Source organism: Neopelma chrysocephalum, unplaced genomic scaffold (genome assembly GCF_003984885.1).
Source record: "Neopelma chrysocephalum unplaced genomic scaffold, ASM398488v2 Primary Assembly neopelma1_61b, whole genome shotgun sequence".
In the NCBI taxonomy this organism is placed as follows: domain Eukaryota; kingdom Metazoa; phylum Chordata; class Aves; order Passeriformes; family Pipridae; genus Neopelma; species Neopelma chrysocephalum.
In genome coordinates, this window is record NW_020897717.1 from 11,194,293 (window position 1) to 11,215,262 (window position 20,970).

Consider the following 20,970-nt stretch of genomic DNA (forward strand, 5'->3'; position numbering starts at 1 on the left):
CAGAGGGGGCTAAAGGATCTCTCCGCAAGTCACTCCAAAACACCTGAGGTTCAGCTTCCTAAAGCAAGTTAGCTGAAACAAACATAACTGACAGGATGCTGCAGCAGCAGGTCCACCCAGGGCACACAGCTCATGGCAAGAAGTTTCTTAAGGTCAAACACAGTAAGCCCACTGTCTGGCTTTGGTGTGCTGGAAACCTACATTAAGTCAGCACAAGCCTACAAAATCCTCTTTTCTTATTTCCGCATAGCTGCTTGTGTCGGAGCAGAGAGACAGTATTTTGCACACACTCTCTCTCTCTCTCTGTCTCATGTCACTCAGCACTGTAAGAAGGCCCAAATTCCTGTTGAAATTAGCAGTCTCCCTGTAGATCTGCAATTTTAGGGTCTGTACCCTATACTATTAAATCAGTCTAAAATATCCGGATAAAAGCTCTGCTGTTTAAGATGAGATTTTGGGTTATTTTGCCACTAGTGCTGCCAGGATATAAGCTTATGTCTCTTTCTCTCTTGAAAAGCATGTAAACTGTTGTACACAAATAAAGTCATTAATGGAAAGCAAGACATTGCAAATCATACAATAAATATATCAATTAATCCCTGGGATGCACATGAGGCAATCAATTTTTCCAAATCCCAAATCAATTTAAAAAAAAAGGAAAAAGAAAAACAACTTGAATTTTCACTCCTTTAAAAAGATGAGGAGAGAGAGAAAGAGAGAGAGAGGGAAGCTGGTGTACCAATCCTTCTTCACTGTCTATCTTCATTATGTTCTGTAATTACTAAAACTGAGGTAACTTGCAAAAATTGTGAAAAAGTTACTCTGTGTCAGAGGAAAAACTGAAATTTCAGATTAAGATGTCTAAAGAGAAAGGAAGAAAAAGAGAGAGGAAGAATGTAGCAAGTATTAGGAAACTTTTGGACTTCAGTCTTATACATGCACAAGGTGCCTGCACCAGGAACAGGGGTAATGTTTCTCTTCCTGTGCCTTTTTGTGCACTGATGGAAGTGATGTCCTACAGCAATTCAAGTCATTTATTGAAGTTTGGTGGTGGTAGTGGGAACGTTGTTAAGGGAAGTAAAAAAAGCAATGTCCATTTGAAGCTTGTCTGTGAACTTTGCATGAACCGCCAGGAATAATGTAGTGTGATGACAAGCCAGTTATACCTTCCACTAAATTTGCTGTCTGGAATGAACTGAAATAGTGTTTGGTTTGTGTAATTACGTCCATCTATCTTTATATTCCAGCGGCATATCGCAAATTGAAAATACTAAAAATTGACTGTTGGTTCTGATATTTAATGATTGCCAAAGACAAGACGATGATTTATTGGTTACTTACCGATGTGACACATTTGCATCTTATTAGACGGAGATTACTATTCCTTAAAATGCGGACGAGGCCTGATCATGTCTGATGGATTGATTTGATTTGCAAATGTAATCAAACTAATAAGAGGGAAAAAATGAGCAATAATGCCTTGTTTTTCAACTGGCAATCACTCCCCTGCCAACAACGCTGATATCCCTGACTAAGCAGCCTTCACACAGTCTTCCTGTCTCCTCAAATAAACAAAGGGATGCAAAGAGCTTGATAAGAGGATAACGAGGCAAGTATGGATGTAACATGGAGCCTGTACCTCAGCACTGTACAAATGTATCAATGGGAGCACCAGGATATGACTTACTGCGTGTTCAAACCTTAAAAAGCAGTGAACAAAAAGCCAAAGAGCAAAACTCTACGACGAAAAAGCCTTTACTGAATGAGGGGGAAAAACAACTGCATAAGAAAAGTCATTCTAATTCAGAGAACCCCAGGAGAACACTCCCCACCAGTATCAAAGTTACAGAATAAATACCTGGAATTCCTCAACCTGATGAGAAGTTAATTGGGGAGTGTATTTTGGACAATATGATTCAAGCAATTGGAGTCACTGACTGTAGCATCAGAGAACCTATTTCCAGAAGTATGCCGGATGGTGTTTTAAAATTATTCCAAATGCCAAATGCAATGTTTCTGTAGATTTTTATCTGCACCATATTGATAATATAAACACTTACATAATATATTTCACAGCAAACATTCTATCATTCTGGTCAGATGCTGATGTTCCTGTAAGCACTGAAATATGGTTCTAGATAAGAGCAGACACTTATTCTGCTTACAGTAAATGACCCTAGTTCTCCGTAGTAGGATTCCCTTTCTCGTTAATAATAATAATAATAAAAGAAAAAGCTTTGTGCAAGGAATTGCACCAAGTCACCCTCCCCCATTTAAACAAAAGTGTTAATTCAAGCAGAAGGCAAATAGTAAAGTACTGAGGTCCATATAGGTTTCAGATTGTGACCTGCATATTTAGGGATTGATCCAAAGCACAGTGAAATCAAGGCAAGTCTTTCTATTGGCCTAAATGGATTTTCATACAGAGCTTTACTAAAGAGAGAGGTTCAAGCATGAATGCTGACAGCTGAGGAAGTGATCCTACAAATATTTGGGAACACAGAGAACTCTGCACAATGGAAGTGCCTGTGTAAATAATGTGATTGTACTACTTAAATATTTTCCAGACTGATTGCTAATTTGCTTCACTAAGGGATATTCGATAATGTAAAAAAAAGCTTGCTTTAGGGAACAGCCATTATGAAGTGTCAGGATAAAAACAAAGTTGAATATATAGCTCCAATTACCATGCTCAAAGACCTCAAAATATTTTCATAATTTAAAGTTTTATAGCTCATGTAATTTATACTTATTTTAACAGCGGAAAAGCATCCCGGTCAAACTCCAATTAAATAATTACATTTTGCCTACCTAAAATTCTCACTGCATTTTTAATTGGATAGGACACACTTCATTGCTTCTCCTAAATTGTTTAGTATTGCCATTCAGTATATAAATAGCTACCACTTTCTACCACAGAGACAGTACACTTGCCGGTGTAGCTATCAATGGCAAATTCTAGTTCATCTGTGTTGGCTGAAGCACAGGAAGTCAGGAGCCCCATGGCAGCCTGTGTTCTTATCTCCCTGTCACAAGCTCTTTTTAGTTTTTTTTTTTTTTGCCCTCCAAGCAGGTTCTCTGAAAGACTGTATGTTTATAATTGATGCAGGCTGATTGCAGTTATGAACATGCAAATATTCCATGAAAACATCATCTTATCTTATCTCCTGAAATGCCCATCTAAGCCTCTTGTCAGACACTGCCCTCTGTAGGTTTATGCTACAGAGGAAGCACGAATAATCCCGCACAGCACGTGCACTACTTGTCCCCAGCCCTACCAGCACTCCATGCCTGGTGCCTGTCTGAAGCACCCTGTTTCCAAGTGAACTTTTCATTACAGAATCCACAATGTGCTTCATATATGAGGATTACGGTACACAGTACAAATTACTCATCACCATTGGAGTGCCAGGCACAATCCTGCGAACACTGCGAACTCCAAATTTGGGTTGAATACATCAAGCAAAGCATTCAGCACAAGTCATTAATGGTGTCTGGAAAACGTTAAGTCGAAACGTGAAAAAACTCTTCAAAATAACTCCTATCAATTTCACTGAATGAAGATCATCTGGTTTCATTTTGCATGTTATATGTGTAGCTGAAGATTCACTGACACTAAACAACCTGTTCCTGAATCCATGCAACAGTTAACTTTATTCCTGGGAAACTTCAAACTAGTAAAAAGTGAAGAACAGATCACAGAGTGGAATGGCTTTCTACAAGAGACTGATATGGGAAAGGACTCTAAATTCTTCTCACTGCAAGCACAGTTAATTAATGAAAGACACAAGTGTCATAGTAACTTTCATATGTTACCACATATAGCTTGAATCGTAGCAAGTTTGGAGTCTAATGCCTGTTCATTAATGCAGGCATGATGCTAAAGCATAGTTAGAAGAAAATCTCTGGCTAGAAATACCCTGCAGCCTGCTAGTGTCATGATATACTTATGCTGAGAAGTGCAACCTCTTCTTTGAACAAACATATGAGCAGCAGTCATTATCTGCTAAACTGTTCCCCCTTAATCTCTCCAACAGCTGGATGCACGAAAACTGCAGATTTGTCCCCGCCTCTTCTCCGCCCTCATCACAACTCTTTGCTCTGGTGTTCTCATGCATAACATGTCAGGACTTGGTAAGCTTGCTGACTCTACACTGCAAGTGCCATTTCCATTGAACTCGGAGCCTTCTGCATCTGTAGTTGGGTCTCATTTCAATATTTGATTTCACCTCAACTGTTAATGCAGCTGATTGAAACTGATGGTGCACGACATGGCAGAACAAAACATCTTGGGAGAAGGGTCAGAGCTATACTGTGAAATTTCCACTCATCTATAATATGTGCCTCAGGAGTCTGGGGTGGAAAATACCTTGGGCAGACCAATATCCTGTCAGAGAACTTTGTCTTTATAGAACGTGTTTTCAAAGTAAAGGAAGGTTATGTGTTTCTTTTCTTGTATGGAAAATTACCCAAATATTTCTGCCTGTTATACAGTATAAAACTTGGAGGTGATGAATTAAATAACATGGAACCCTGACTTCAAAAGTTACAGTTGAATAAGTGCTCCATCTAAGTAATTAAATACTTGCTTTCTTTGGATTCTATGTTTCTTTGGATTCTTTCTCAACACACATACGTGCCTATAATGTATGTGCATAAATTGAGCATTGTCCAATAAAACAGCTTACTACAAATGAAGACGTAAGTTCATAAAGCTCTTGTATGATCCAGCTGATGCAGAGGGCGATTACTACAGACTCGTTTTTAAAAACTGCTGATTCTTTTATCAGGCTGGGCTGAGCCTTGCCATTACAACCCAGGTGCTCCCCTGTTATCTACACACTATATATAACCAGGCCCAGGTCACCATGTGCCCTGCCAGAAACGTGCTGACTGGCTAAGGGGGCATTGCAATTCAGGTAATTAATCCTATTCTAATGTAGGTTAAGCAGGTGTGAAGCCGAACTTATCCAGAGAGAAAGTAGAGGCATTCTCAGAATTACAGTATTTAACTGGTCTCAGCTGACTTTAGGAAACTAGACCATCCTGTGTCTCTGACCCAGTCATACAGGTGGAGACCTGTCTGCTCTAATTCCAATCTGAGCAACTGGCTCTTTTCCCCCTTCCTCCTAGGAGGGGGAAAATCCCATCCTGGATTTACATATCAACACATATGACTGAGAAGGTGCTCTTTTCTTCCCCACCCAGAACAAAGTAAATATATTTTTGTTGGAGGCTAAGTTAGATGAGTAAGTCAGATGTTTACGTTAAAACAGCCTAAATAGCTACCATAAGAGGGCTATGTTGCTCTAATTTTACCTCTACTTTTCCAGTGTCTACTATGATCCCTTCACATGCCAACTTAAATGACATGTAACATTGATTATCTTATCTCCAACAAAGCTTCAGGAATTTTAAAACTGCCAAAACCACTCTTTGTTTGGATGTTCTTTAAATTGTGAATCTGGATGAAAAAAAAGCTTTATTTTTCTAGAGGAGTCCTGTAAATACATAAGTGATACTTAGTGAACATAAATGACAGGCTCAGTTCTGCTGCATTTGCCTCTTCTGCAAAGTCCTCACTTAAGGAATAATGTCAAGATTTGTTTCAACTTTCTTACTGTGTTTCTGAGCAAGGCATCTTCCTACCTTGCAGCCATGCACTCCTTGTAAGAAGCTGGCCATCCTTGAAGTAAGAACTGTACACTTAGAGGAAGCTTAGAAAAGGACACCTCCACAAAGACTATTTCAGAAGTTCAAATTCTTTCATACAATATGCTGTTAACTGGCAGCCTTTTAATAAGGTTGGCAGTTGAGCTAAATTATGGGGGGTGGTGATGGAATGGCTTTAAAGAGGTCACATGCCTGAAAATCTAATGTGCCCAGCTATCTCCTGTGTGGCACTCCAGATGCTGTCCCACTTGCACAAAGCCATTATTACTGAAGCCTCACATCCAGCTTGCTTACAGAAAAAAAAAAAGAGAACGGAGATTACAGTAAAATTAAAAAGGTTAAGATACATTTAGACTTCTTACCCTCTGGTAATAAGATTAATTCCTTGTTGGCTCAGAAGAAGGAAAACTGCTACTGAGTCATCTGCAATTTACACAGACCTAATCTAGTAAACCTGTTTGTCACACAAGAAGTGGGTACAAAGGTGAGTATTGTTGTCCTCTGAGTGGAAATACTTGCTTAAAGCTCGATTCTGCACACTGCTGCAGAGTCCTGAGGTGGTGAGTACACACAGGGGACAAAGGAAACTCTCAGCTCCCACTGATACACTGACTACTGATGGAGATTTATCCCTTCAGGGCCAGATCCTTAAACAACAGAGGCTGGCACAGCATATTTGACTTGTACACCCATGACAACTGATCCTACCAAAGGCTCCTGGTCTGTCTCTGTAGATTAACTGAGCAAACTACCATATGCATTTTTTTTTACTTTTTGTTGTAATGTCTAATCACTGAACAAGACCAAACCATTTCCTGCAATTTTATTTTGCATTTTGTACACCCCCCCTCAAAAACATCCAGAAGTGCTAATGGAACAGATTAATAATTTCTTTTCCCTTCTCCTTTATTCTATTTAGCAGTGCACTCAAACACTTCCAAATATGCGAGGGGGCATTTTCAGCCTCCTGGTACCTCAGTGATACAACATTTACAAGCCAGGAAGCAGGGTCTGTAAGTCAGTCTACAAGTCACCCAGGGTAATACAACACTCTTGGTTTTCTAGAAGAGTAATAGCAAATGGCTGCTACATCTTTTTATACTTTTGCATTTAAGACTCAAATAATAGCCATTTTTATTTACAGAAAGAAAATGAAAAGCACTGGCATTCATTACTGTTGATTTGCTCTCTTTTTATTAATCATTTCTTATTTTTAAAGGGCGACAGGAGTGAACAACATAATGCAATGGTAGGAAGATATTTACCAATTTAGCACCTCATTATAAAACTACTCAGAAACCTCTTTGTCTCTCGTTTAACATAATAATTATTAGTGGCAACAAAAGTGGATCCCACACTTGCACCATGATTAGCAAGTGATGAATTTGGGTTGAATATATTGCACTTTGCTAAGTAAACCTTATTATATCCCAAATCCTCAGTCTAAAAAACATCTAATTTTAAGAAAATAATTTGTACTGCTGTTTAAATGCATGTTTCCAAATTAACCAGTGATATTCTATAGAAAACTGCCTCTTTTATGCTTGAAGTCTCCAGCTGCCACACAATTTATATCTCTTTCCTCCCCTCTTTGTTTTTCAGCCATTTTCCCTGAATGTCAAAGTCAATTTAGTGCATTTCACTTTGCTGAATAAATCAGAGGCGAAATCCTTGCTAAAAGTGAAAATTTGATTTGCTAAAAGGAGCTTAGGGCAACTATTAATCAATATATCCAGAGTGTCAAAGCTAAGGCCATGATAGACATGCATTCATTTGGAGATTGGTTGAGGCAGATAAAGGGGGACACTGGGAATAAAAAAAGTCCAACAGCCAGACAGTGTAGTGTGAATGTTGGGGGCATGAGTGGAGAAGACTGTTTAAAAAAAAAAAAACAACAACAAAAAAAACCCCAAACCAACCAACCAAACAAAAAGGAGACAGTCACTCAGAAGGAGAAAGCAAGTACTTTTATATGAATAAAAGGTGAACTTAATAAAGATATAAAGTCACCATTTATTTCTGCTTTTGAGAGAAAAGGATTTAAACATAGGATTTTTTTCTAAAAAACCCTACAATGTTAAAACATAAGAATTGAGCCAAGTTCTTTTGTTACCTGTTAATTCCAGTTTTTGGCTTTCTTATGCTTTTGTTGATTAGTCTTAAACAAGCTTTTTCAATTAATAGATAGGGACTTTAAAGTCATAACTAGCAAGAGTTTCTTGTGCTTTTTTGAGTTTTACTACAAATTTATTTTATATCTATGTATAATTGCATGTGATGAGATGTTTATATGTTTGGGATTATTTTTTCCCTCCTCGGTTAATTTAATGCAAGTAAAAAATGGAAAGTGGAAACTAACCTGGAAACTAAAGTGCTCTTTTTACCCCAGGACATCTCTGTCTAGCAGTAACAGAAACCTCCTCACCTCTCCATTGCTGTCTCTCTCAGTTCTGAACTGGAATCAGCATTTTCTGACTAGGAGACACACTAAGACTGCGTGCATCTATAGTCGCACACAAGGCCTACTACTCTTTTGTACTGAAATCAGCTGAAATTTTGCCACTGACTTCAATTACAGATCCATGAAGAATAGCCCACCACCATATCTCAGGTGGATATATTAAATAATTTTAAAATAAACAAACAGATCTTTCGGTTACTACCTTTTACCACTACTACTTGTTTTGTTTTGAAAATGCTTGGAGACTTGTGGAAGTATTTATTTATGCATTATCCTTGAAATCCTACCTCTTCCTCCCTGCCTTGCAAAATCCCTTACACCTTCTCTGTGATACTATTTTCAAAAAATGAGGAAATGAAAATTGCCACCATTCCTACCACTTCAAGCGACAGGATAGGTGAACTGCTGGCATTTTAGGCACACTGCTGTTCTGTTCTGCCTAGAGAAGATTGACTCAATATGGTGGTCTAAACACTGGTAGTGTCGGGTGGTCTATCCACACTAGTGCTCAAAAATAAAACTGGCAGACAATTGCTGATTTCCCATATTGTACAATTCAGTGACAGAGGTCAAGGAAGTCATTCGTTTCAGAGAAACCTTTTGGCAGAAATCTCTACCCTTAAGGCCCAGGGAATGGTCTGCCTTAGATCACGTCACACAGATTGTGAGTTCAAGAACATTTCCATACAGGAAGAATAAGTCTGGCCACTGTACTTAGTGCATGTTTGTAGAAGGAGTTAAAAGAAGAGCAGATACAGGGCTTTTGACAAAGTATCCCAGTCAGCACATTGATAAAGGGCAGGATGTCCTGATTCCCAAGGAGGCTCAAGTTATTATTACTACCAGCCTCTTAGCACCTAACTCATACTCCATTCCATGTTACATCAGCAGTAAACACCACATTTACATGTCTACCTGTCTGTGGAGGGACAGGCAATCTGTGATGGGGTGCTCTGAGAAAGCTGCAGGAGCCCTCCCCGTGTCTGAAGTGGTCCTAAATTCAGCTAACAGCACAAGAGACTAGGGAAGGCCTCAACCTCAGCAGAAAGAACAAATTTTACAGCAGCAAGCAGCGTGGCACAGACATACAGGAAGACACCTATTTCTCTTACAGCGCTGAGATTCTGTATTAGCTGCCCCAATAACCATAAAGAGAAAGATCTGGGCATAAACACAATGCTGGTTATGGCTGCAATGTATGTTATTACATATACCGGGTTGTTGCAACATATGATTTCAGGTATGATCATAAAGTAACATTCAGACTTTTTCTCTGGCATTTAAACACATACTGTATGTCCACTTAGAGGCAGACAATAAACAACTATGTGCATGAGAACAGGTACATATATGCACCTAATTCATATCTGCATGGATGTACCATGCGTGTAAGTGCTCATGCTTTCTTAAACATTAGCTTTCCAAAAGTGACTATTGTCAACTTTTTTTCTGTACTTTTACCTACATGGGATGGTACTTCTGAACCAGATGATGAGAAAAGGGCATTTTAGAAATGACAATTCTGAAGCATATCATGTTCTCATTCAGTATTAGAATGTTAAACTACACCCCTGAGAGCTGCTTTGGAAAGGAAAGCTTAAATATTGTCCTCTACAAAGAGTATACCAGAGCAACAATGTTTCATAAAAAATTAACATTAGCACTAAAATATTCAAAACATTCTTGTATTTACTCCATCAAAATCATTCTCCCTCCCCTCCTTTTTTTTTTTTTTAATGCTAGCACCAGTGGCAGTATCAATTTCTAACTATTCCCTCCCTTGAACACGGTTACTGCTAACAAAACAGGGACACAGTGGAAGACAAGCAGGCTTATTTTACTAAATAATGTAACTAGTTATTTTTGATGTATTAGTCTGATTTACTGTTTCCAAACAAATTTTTCATCTTAAGTGCAAAAAAGTTGATTTCTATGGTCTGGTTGATGTTTTTTCATGCATGCAAATTTTTTAGAGAACATTTTGTCTTTAGCTTCCTGTTATGCACATTTTTAAGAGCTTAATGTTTGCTGCCTCCACTTAATATGAAAGAACGTTGCGCATTTTTGCTGAATGTCAACGAGAGAGTTACATTACAGAAATCGCGCCTAAACAACTCTGATACTGTGACCAGGTGTCAGCAGAATGCCACTCCATACTGCAAAAGTTTAATCAATATAACGTGACCAAATATAAAACGGAAACTTCCCAAAATACAGTGCAAAGGGTAGGAAACTCAACCACCAGAAAACACTGAATTAAGAAAGGCTCCCTTATTTAGAAGATATAAAATGAAATAAAATGAAACAAAGTGAAATAAAATAAATAAAATAAAATAAAAGTCTTACGGAGGCTTTATAATATATTTACAGTTTATTTAGGTCAGTTAATAGGAGTTTTGTCTCATCAGGCAGGAGATGAGGCAGCATCAGCCTCTCCCTAAGCACCTCCAATATTTTACTAACGAAGTTACAGTACATCAGAATATTTTAATCTGACACAAAGAACAACAATAGATCTGACTGCTGGGCCGATAATCTTCTTATCACACCCTGTGAAACCTAGCTCTAATATTTGACTGAGCCTCCATTACTCGGCAACACATTCTAAAAAGGCCAACAATGGAGAGAGAATGAAGTGGAGTGTGGAAGTACCTCCATATCTACATAAAAGAGATTAGAGGCGACAGCGTTCCATTTTACAGCTCAATCATATTGTGTTAGCATGCGCTTATCCGAGCGCGGATGAAATTGAAAGAGAAATAAAAAAGAGTCAGGCAGATAGGAACCATAAAAGCGAGGCATGAGCAATTTCCAAGGATATAAAAGGATGCTAATGGCGGGGCCCTGTCATTCTTAAAAAGGGCTATTAGGGCACCATCATCTGTTCTTGTGCCCTTACGCCTCTCTAACTAAAGTCAAGCATTTCCTAATGCCATTGTGATCTTTTTCTTCTTCAGATAAGACGTGGTCATGTTTCATAACAACACACTTTCCATTTATTTGATTTATAAATGCAAGGAGACTAATTCTATTTACTGATAAAGGCTTTCCATATATATTTTTCTTTCAATATTTCCTTTTGTAGATTGTATAGACTTTTCGTTCAATAAAAGCAAGTATTGAAATGTTTCCAATACCACAAAAATACTAATGATTTTATGAAAGCACTTGAACTTTGTATAATTTGAAAACATTTTTTGGTTTATGACTGCAGTGGGAAATGGTTGGCCAGGGCAGAACGCATATTACATTGTTACCTTTCCATAGATAATCCCATTAAAAGAATTTCTTTTGGAGTAGCAAAAACATTGTTTCGGTTTCTTCCACAAAGACAAATTTTACATTGCAATGCTTTACAGTTGAAATCTTTATTAGTTATTAAGTACCTGATATATAAGGGCCTTTAATTACCCTGAACCTTAAGAAATCACTATAGTAAAGAAAGATTTGCTGATTGCTGCTTTGCTGTGCTAGGCACAAATTCACTACTGGTATAATTAATCGACTTTAGGAGATTTACACCAAGGATTTACTTAGTCTGCCAAGCTACAGTGAACTTTTATGCAATTTGCACCCTTTTCCCCATTCTCTTATGTTTCTGCCTATAGTAACATTTGTTAGCTTAGAAACAAGTCAGCTAGCACCAGTACAGGCTCTTCTACAAGTTGTTTTGTGCCAGACATTAGCTGAATGTAGGCAGTCCAAGTTCAGCAGTACTCCATCATTCAAAACCAAGCTACAAAAGCTCATCACTTGCCCTTTAGCATGTCCAGCCCTTTTGCATTTTGATTTTTGCATTCAAATGCCAGAAAACAAACACGAACTTTATCACTGTTCTCTGTTAGCTGAAGGCTTACAAAAACATTGTCTTAATTTCCTGGGGGTTTTTTCCTTCTCATTTGTAAATGGAATCAGGTAAGTAAACTTACCTTGTGTGGCTTTACCAGTGCAGCTACGGTTTTGAATCTACTTTGTACTAAAATGCTGTCTCAGGGCAGAAATGTTCCTCAACTGGTTCAGATTGCAGACTTTAAATTTTCAAGGCCAGTTTACAGCATCCAATACCTTTTCCAAGCTAACCAAAGCCATCATTTTAAAGGCTGCTCAGTCTCATCCCTCTGCTCTTCTTAACCCTCCAGCCAAATCAAAGCTCCCCAGCACATTCACAAATCAAACTGACAAAAGTTTTCCTGAAACTGCTATGGAGCATGACTGACTTCTTTGAGAGCTACTCTATTTCGGTTAAGGTGATCTAAGTATCTTCTAAAGATAAAACTCAAACTCACCTACCTAACTCACTCTGACTTAATTTGGGGTGCTTTATTAACAACCAGTGTAAGACAAAGTAGCTACTATAATATAGAGTGATGTTTAAATTAGTTTACAATTTGCTTGGGCTCATCTAGAACTGCTCTGAACAAAGCCATTCAGAAATGTCAGCTGTGTTCCTAACCACTGTAACAAATTGTTGCCTGAACGCTGCACACCTAATGACTTCAAATTAGCTCCACTGCGATATTGCCTGACAGTTCGTTACGACTGTTAGCAACATAGCCGGCGTATCATGACCAATAAATTGGTTTCAGTGTGGGCTGGGAAAGGGACTTCCATCAATTTGATTAAAGAAATTACTGTAGCATTCAAAGCATAAAGACAAACTAGTTTAAGGAGACAGAAATAAGGTAACTGTACCAGAAAAACACTGCTTGTGATACAAGAGCTTGTTTATGCACCGTTTGTGGCAATAGAGAGTGACTAAATTTCAAGTCGCATATTGACTATTTTAGAGTCTGTAGGTTGTTGTCTTTCATCCAAAGTGAAATAATACTCCATAAATGTACAAATTACTATTATTCTTTTATTGTGTTGATATATATATTGCATTTATATTTATCGAAGATGACCCAGAAGAACTGGTTAATAAAAGGGGTAAAAAAACCCCCAACAAACAGCAAGAATATTTCTTTGTGATTGCCTTGGAAACTAGAAATAAAATGTATTTAACTTTGATAAACAAACAACTGACTGGATTATTTATTCTACTATTAAAGTATCACAAAATCACATCTAAAATTAGAATGACGTATTATTCTGAGGAATTAAAGGTTATTCAGTCTCATGCTTAATAAGGCTCCACTATCAAAATTAGAAAACTAATGATGAAAACACACCAACATGTTCACTCATCTACTGGACTAGAAAAATGCCTTAAGAAACAATAAAGAAAGCTGGTCTTTTTTTCTGTGACTTTACTGTTTGAGAAAGGTGACAGACTGAGAACCCTGGAGACTTCTCTGAGTTTGTCTGCTAGCTCACAGAGCAAGAACAAACACCTCAGCATTGGGGGGAAAAACATACCTGAATTGTTATCTGAAGAAATCGCTAATCTTCTGAGAAACTGCTTTTGATGACCCCCATTTTTCTTGCTAATAAGAGTGCCAGTCAGCTTTTACAGTATCAGTGCATTAACGTGAAGTAGACTGCAGCCCATTTCATGCAGACCAAGGAAATACTAAGCCGTAAGAGGAGACTTTTTGGTACAATTCAGTACTTTCTACTGAATTGCTGGTACAATTCTGTTCTCACTCTAGTTCAATCAATGAAGAGAACAATTCCTCTGTGCCAGGTCAAAATATAACTGAATTTTTTCACCTCCTCTGGTCAGTATAAGGTAGTGCTGCATTTATGTTACAGAGCAGCCAGACTTAAATTCAAGTAATCCTGAATCAGATGACTACAGGGGAGAGGACTTGCACTACCCTTCATCCAGGCTGATGCTCTGGATAGCAAGGTAAGTTTATCTTAGTAAAAGCAATACATGAAAAAAATTAATTCACTAAGTAGCATGTAAAACTTATTAACATAGTAGCACTCACTGCAACAATACCACTACTTTCAAGGTAACATATGTTATTATCTAACCTATGTTCTATGTGAATAAACTGAAGCCATAAGAAAACTTTATGCACTGTAGGGAGAGAAAAAAATAGTATTTTTTACCAGAAGAGAATAACCCACGCAATGATTTCTGTGTGTTATCTATTTGCAATAAATACTGTATGTACCTGGAATATGCTTAGCCCATCCAATGATCACCACCAGTTCTCTGTCTGCCAGGTCACAAAGAGTGGTAAGTGCTTTGATGTCACTGTCTGGAACAGTGGGGTCAGGCATAGCATAGATCTTCTCTGGTTCAGCCACCAGCAAATGGGAGACAATTTTGTTATCTGTAAAAACAGTCCAGAACAGTACAAGATCACCAGTAGTATCATTCTACATTTCAAACAGATGGCTCAGATTTCAAAGTGCACAAGAATTTGTCTTAAGACACTCAACCTAATTATATGTTATCATAACTTCATAGGCTTCTACAAGTGGTTACAGCACAAACAAATCTGATCCATTAACAATGTTTATCAAGCCAGACATGTATGTTCTTAATAAAGTAAATTTAATGGAACATAGAAATACGTGATTACCTTCCGTTACTGAAGTACAAACCTTATAGAAAAAGATTCATGCATTATAATATACTTTGGACTGCGCAAATAGAAAAGTTTTGCCTTCCTCTAACCCTCTTATTCCCAAAGGCAAGTGTATTTTTTGAGCGAGTAACTACCACAAGCAATTAGTCAGTCACTGAAATCTGCACCTTCTGTCAGCAACTCCAACTACCGTTCTTTCTATCAGATGTTGCTGTTAAACTATAGCCACAAAACTGATCTCAGGACTTTCTAAGCATTCCCTATCTCAAATATCTTAAATTAAGGGTATCCTGCCTGTTGAAATGTTAAGAATGAACCTGTATTCCTTGGGGCTGTTGCTGTGAGAAAAATGGGGTGTTGCCTTACATGAACTTGATGTTCAGTGAAACACAGAAACTTACAATCATGTATACAATTAGCTGCTCAAGTGCAAAAATACCCTAATGATCTCCTTTCATTTTCAAACAGGAATAACCTTAAAATCAATGAGAATAAAGAGTGTAAAATTATGGAAAATATAAAAGTATGCAAACTTTACCTCAGAAAACTTGTTTTGTGCAAAGAATGATACTTTATCATAGTCACATACTGTTTATTTTTACCTATGTAGCATTTTCATTCATGTGTGTAGTATTTACTTTTTCATCCAGATGACTTGTGAAATCTATTTGGAATAATCAATTAAGTTATATGGAAAAGTGCAGAGAGAAAAAAAGAGAAGAGCCTGGAAGATTTACAATACAGTGTTGCTGTTCTATAAGTAGGATAAACATAAAATGAGCACTATATCCATGTGAAGGCACAATGGAAATATTTTATCTCTATACAGGAGCCTGATTTATTACTCTGAGAAGGCAGAACTGAAGAATGGAAAACGGACTAATTCATTAAGCCTCCTAATACAGGATACATTACTATATTTCCCAATATAGTTACATTTTATTTTTCATGGTACGTACATCTTGTGACCTCAAATGTACCATCAGAATTTAAAGCCCAAAAGGCACCTTTCAGTGATTTTACACGAATCTGTTCCCTTCAGCGGGATAAAGAGTTATGGGGCTTGATATAAATGGAGAAGATGCCAAGTATTTTCTGACTGGAGAGAAAGCTGTTAGAATTAGTATAATTTTCCCCATCTGCATATAAGTCACAGGATGGAACACACTGTCCTCCTGCAATGGAAGCTGACTGGGATGTGACATGTCCAGCAGTGTCCATGACATATTTCCATAACATACTCACTTGATTCAGATTTCTGATACTTTATTGCTCTTTTGTGACACAGACTACTTGATTCTGATCTACTATCTCAACAATTTTTGCCTTATTCCAAATTTGTGTGTCAGAAGTTGTGATATATGTTAGTCCTTCATATAATAAGTGCAAGAGGCAACTGGAAACCATCACATCAAGCATGCTTTATTACAAGGGGACACATTCATGCTTAATATGAACTATAGGAACTAGGCCAACTGAGCAATTCTTGATCTCAATATTCTCCTGATTATCAAACTGATTAATGAAGAATTTTATTCTTATTTAAAGATGATAGATGGTAGTTTTAACTTATATTGGCAAACTTTTTTTTAATTCTTTTAAACAGTCTCTTCATATCTTGTTCAATTTCACACAGAAAACATGGGAGTGAGAAAAGTTAATATTACTTCTTCCCAAATTCCAATATTTGTACATGGTTTGAAAAGTAGAATAAATGAATTACAATTTCTTAACATCCAAACATACGTAGCTGAGGACTTCAACTTTGTGTGGTTTTAACCAGTTACAAATGAATGTCCTCTCATCTCCAAGTTCTGGGGTTTTTTTCCATGCAACAGAAGAGATGGCCATTTTTGTATGAGGTTCCTGACTAACGGCATTCTCTAAATGATTCAGGAATATTGTATATTTTGATTCAGGATTCACAAAATCTCTCTTTTTTTTAAAAATTTTGCAATTAATAAGATCTACAAGCAGGCCACTAGAGTCCATGGTGAGGCTGGAAAATACAGTAGAGATCAGAAGCAGCTGTAGGAAAGTTCCTCCAAACACCTGTTCTTTCTCTGTAGAGGGAAAAAGCTACATGTATTGGCTCATGCATTAGTATAGAACATGGGAAAATTTTGAATGTACTTAGAAAACTCCATCACTCAGGAAATTGAATAGCCATGAGCACTGTTTCTAGGTAAATCTTATTTAATGTTTCTCTAATTAGAATCAATAGAACCCAATTTTCATTCCCACGCCTTTGTTACACACAAACTACCAGTCAGGGTCCAGAAAATCTCCCAGGCTACTTCCACACAAACCCTATTCAACTATTTCAAATCTGGACACTTATCTGTCAAGATCTGAAAATTAAGTTTTATAAATGTTTGTAATTGGACAAGCTAAGAAAAAAGGAGGCACTTAGATAATGAGCAATGATTTATGAGGAGGTTAGTTTATCTCAGACAAACGGAGCTTAAAGAAATTGGTGTAGTTATAGTCTTAAAGGTAATGTAGTACCACTTTGCAGTAATCATGGGTTTACACAGAGATTCCTGGGTTTTGGTACAATTGCATTAACCTCAGTTCATGCCTTAAGGGCTTGGGGCTTTTGGGTTGGAATTTATTTTGGTTTTTGGTCTGTTTGGTCTTGGCTTTTTTGGTATGTTAGGCTACCAATCTTTCTACTCAATGACAATATCAAGTAAATGAAAAACTGAAAATCTGTGCACCCAGGAAAACTAAACCTCTAATGAAATTAAGCATTAGAGTTTATTAAATTTTATTGTATTATCAGAAAGTTTTTATTATAATGTGCAAAATCTGCTTAGTGCAGCCCTAGATTGTATTTACAGAACAGTGGGACAGCTTATGGAGGCTGAGTAGAAGATGCCAGATTGGACAATTGAAGGAATATAATCAGCATAATGTTTTTTGGAAAGGCAAAAGGAAACTATGCCATATGTTCACTTAAGCCTTAATTTTATGTAAAACTGGCTGTTTTTTCTTTGACACAGCTAAAATGCCCTTTCACTTAGAGTTCAAAGACTGTTTATTTGCTCTCCAGATCCCCATATGCTCAAACGTATTGTACACAGCACTGTCCCCTACTGGGGAACACGATCGGAAACAAATTCCATTTTCAATACAGCCAGGTATTTTCAAGAGGCTAAAACTGACATGTGTTTTGTCAGAGGCTTAGGGGCAGAGGCAAATGGGAGACAAGGAGGAATCTGCCCTCCTTATTTCCCTGGCTTATTTATCCATTTTAGGAGCAAATAAACCTTCTCGGCAGGAGCAACTGGACATGTGTATTCTCGTTTGAATTTGGAGGAGTTTACGACACTTAATACAGTGTGTTTGCCTTTTCAGGGTAATACACCAACCTCTTGCACTACAGCTATAATGCTATTAAATTTACTTCATGGAATTAGTACAGTCACTGCTTGAGTTTATATAAGCTGCAAAGCAAAACCCCTAACTATTTTTAGTTAATCGCAAAGAGGATGGAACCTGTATTTTAGCAATGAGATGATCATCTCTCTCTCTCCCTCTTAATTTCAGCCTGGCAAGATACAATCAAGGACATTATTAAAACATAACAAAACAAAGCAAAAAAATCGAAGAGGGTACTAGAGCCCAAACTACCAATCTCTGCTTTGTTATTAGTGTGGCATATTGCTGTTTTAATCTAATGCTAGGTAGTGTATTAATCTATAGGTATAAATTAATGAGGCTCTTAATGTATTTTCATTGGGAGGTTGAGCAGTTGAACTCATTTAGTTAGTGAAAACTACAAAAATCACTTTCTTGTGAAATCTGAAAGTAGAAGCTTCAATGAGCTAATGATCACAGTATGAACCATTTTATGTACCACTGAAAATAAAGATAACCTGTAAATGTAAAATTTGCACTGCATAAACCATGCTTTTATACACTTCCACCTGTAAAAACACTCTCTGTTCAACTCCACTTGAGAAAGATGAGCATATTTAAAACAAAACCTGTTAACAGCTAAATTGATATAGTCTTCAGGGCAATAACCTTTGACCAAACCCTTGTTCCAGTCAGAAGGAGCTTAGCAAAGAGGACTGGGAGTCAATATCTCGTACTCAAAGAGAAATTTCGTGTATCTGGTGTACTCACATGGCTTTTTTGCTGGCTGAACTAGCTGAGGGTTCAGGTATGGGCTATTCTCTGCATCTATTCTGCGCTTGTACTTCTGGCGACCTCCACGTACTCTGTCTAGGCGGACACCTACATTTGGAAAAATAAGCAAACATGTAATTAAATGTATTATGAGGTTGCCTTTCAGGTAACAATCTTCTACTTCCTGCCTTCCAATATTTATATTAAAAGCATGTTTATTTCAAAAGATTAATTTTAGAAAGCAATGGAAATCAGCACTACATGTATTTGCAAGCTGTTTGGATTTTCACACATGCAAGACTAAATATACAGCATAATTTCCTGTTTGTTTAAAACCATTCATTCATTTTTACATATTATTACAAACAGCTAACAAGTTTAGCTTCCATTTGAAAGAGTCTGATCTTCAGTCATCTTTGCCAGAAGCAGAAGTTCAAAGATATAGAAGCCTAACATTATGAGTAGAGAAGTACAGAGAATTAGAACTTTAGAAACAATGAGTGCTGTATTAAGTTTAGATAGTCAAAACCAATGCTTTTAATTAACATGGATTAACATGGCCAGAGGGTACAAACTAAGTATCCTTAGTAAAGTAAGAATATATATGTGGCTTAAAGACCTGAAATAGTTCATGAGGGTTTGAAAGACATTGTACAGCTGTGCATTTAGATGTCATCAATGATGAATTAACATTTGTGTTCTACCTCCATACCGTTCATTGCTTTAAGAAAGCACTCTGCTACCTGTTTAGTACAGATATATAGGAGTTTACCTTCCTGAAACAAGCTACAGCTGCTCTCATTGACAAAATGAAAAGAGAAGGAAGGGTGGAAAGATGGTAGGTCCTATAAAACTATGAAATATTTCTTTCTGAGTCACCCAGGCAAATTTCCAGACAACCAGGATGAATGTGACTATAACCAAGTAGTAACATAACACTGAAGTTGAAAAACTTGGCACATATGCAGGGCAACAGGACAAGTAATACCAAGTGCAAAATTTGTCCCTGATGACACGGACTTAACTACACAAGAATGCAAGGACACACTACGTATCAATGATCCCTGTGAGCAACGTAATAAAGTGCAACTCACTTTCTCACTCTTCTTTTCAATGTCTATTTTAGCTCCCCTCTCTCTATTTATATTTTCTACTGTCATTACTGTGCCCTACTCTACTTCTTCCCATCTCTCTTCTTCCTTGCACAAAATACCTCCAGAACTGGCTTCTGGACAGCAGGGGAAGCCATCACCAAAGAAGTTATGGTTTATGTGCACAGCAAGAAGAACAAAGCACAGAGTTTACTGTTTATGAACCTGCACTGGTAGCACAGTCTAGTTACCAGGAAACATCTGTCAATCCCCTTTCATTCTTAAAAAACAAAGAGGATTGACTGGGTTTTGGTGAAGAAAAATTATTTTCCCAACTAGCCAGAAATCCAGGGCCAACTGTTGTTTGTTGGGGAGGTTTTGTTTCTTCTTTGCTTGTATTTCTTGTTCCTTCTTTCCTTGTATTTCTTGCTTTTTTTCTTTTCTTTCTTTTGTTGTTCTATCTCTTACTGTCCAAGCCGACATGAAGCTAACACATGACAACACTCACTAGCTGACCTAAGGAAGACAGCACTTTACAGATCTAATTCCATGCTCCTCTCTCCACAGGGAAGGCTTTGTGTGCATGTGATTCTCATGCACCCAGACGGACTGTTGGCATCTATAAAGGTTAGTAACACAGAAGATACTTGGCTTAAGGACACAACCAACATCTGCGACTATAATGCAGTGAATTGTATACAACAGTGCTCAATAGCTTTTGCCCACCAGGAAAGTGGGTAATGATCACCTCTACTTAACAGTGAAATTTCATTTGTTTTACTGCAGAAGACTGTGTATTTCACTCTGTCAAACTCAAGAAGCACCCTTCTCATTGTATGCTACCAATTATGTTTTTGTGAATCACATTAAAAAGCAACCACATACCCAAAGAGGTCAATAAGTGTATAACTATGAATGAAATCTTATTTATGGTAATTACCTATATAACTTGTGACTGATTTGTGGTCTAAGCTACTTGATAAAATTTATGGTGATCCGATCAACAGAACATGGTTATTTTTGTTTGGTTTTAAAGTTATACTTAGAAATGCACAAGTACAAGACCACTTTAAAAACTGATAGCTCAAATCTTTTCAGAACTAATGATAACTCACTGTTCTTC

General features: G+C 37.4%; 1 protein-coding gene across 15 annotated transcripts in view; it reads right to left on the reverse strand.

Annotated features, from left to right (window-relative positions):
- ESRRG (estrogen related receptor gamma) overlaps positions 1-20,970 on the reverse strand; it is a 400,294-nt gene that overhangs the window by 34,444 nt on the left and 344,880 nt on the right. For all 15 annotated transcript variants that reach the window (XM_027681704.1, XM_027681690.1, XM_027681689.1 and 12 more), the window contains 2 exons: positions 18,754-18,864; positions 14,200-14,361 (listed from right to left, as the gene is read on the reverse strand). In XM_027681704.1, coding sequence (XP_027537505.1) covers positions 14,200-14,361; positions 18,754-18,864 — 273 coding nt within the window. The remainder of the gene's footprint in view (positions 1-14,199; positions 14,362-18,753; positions 18,865-20,970) is intronic.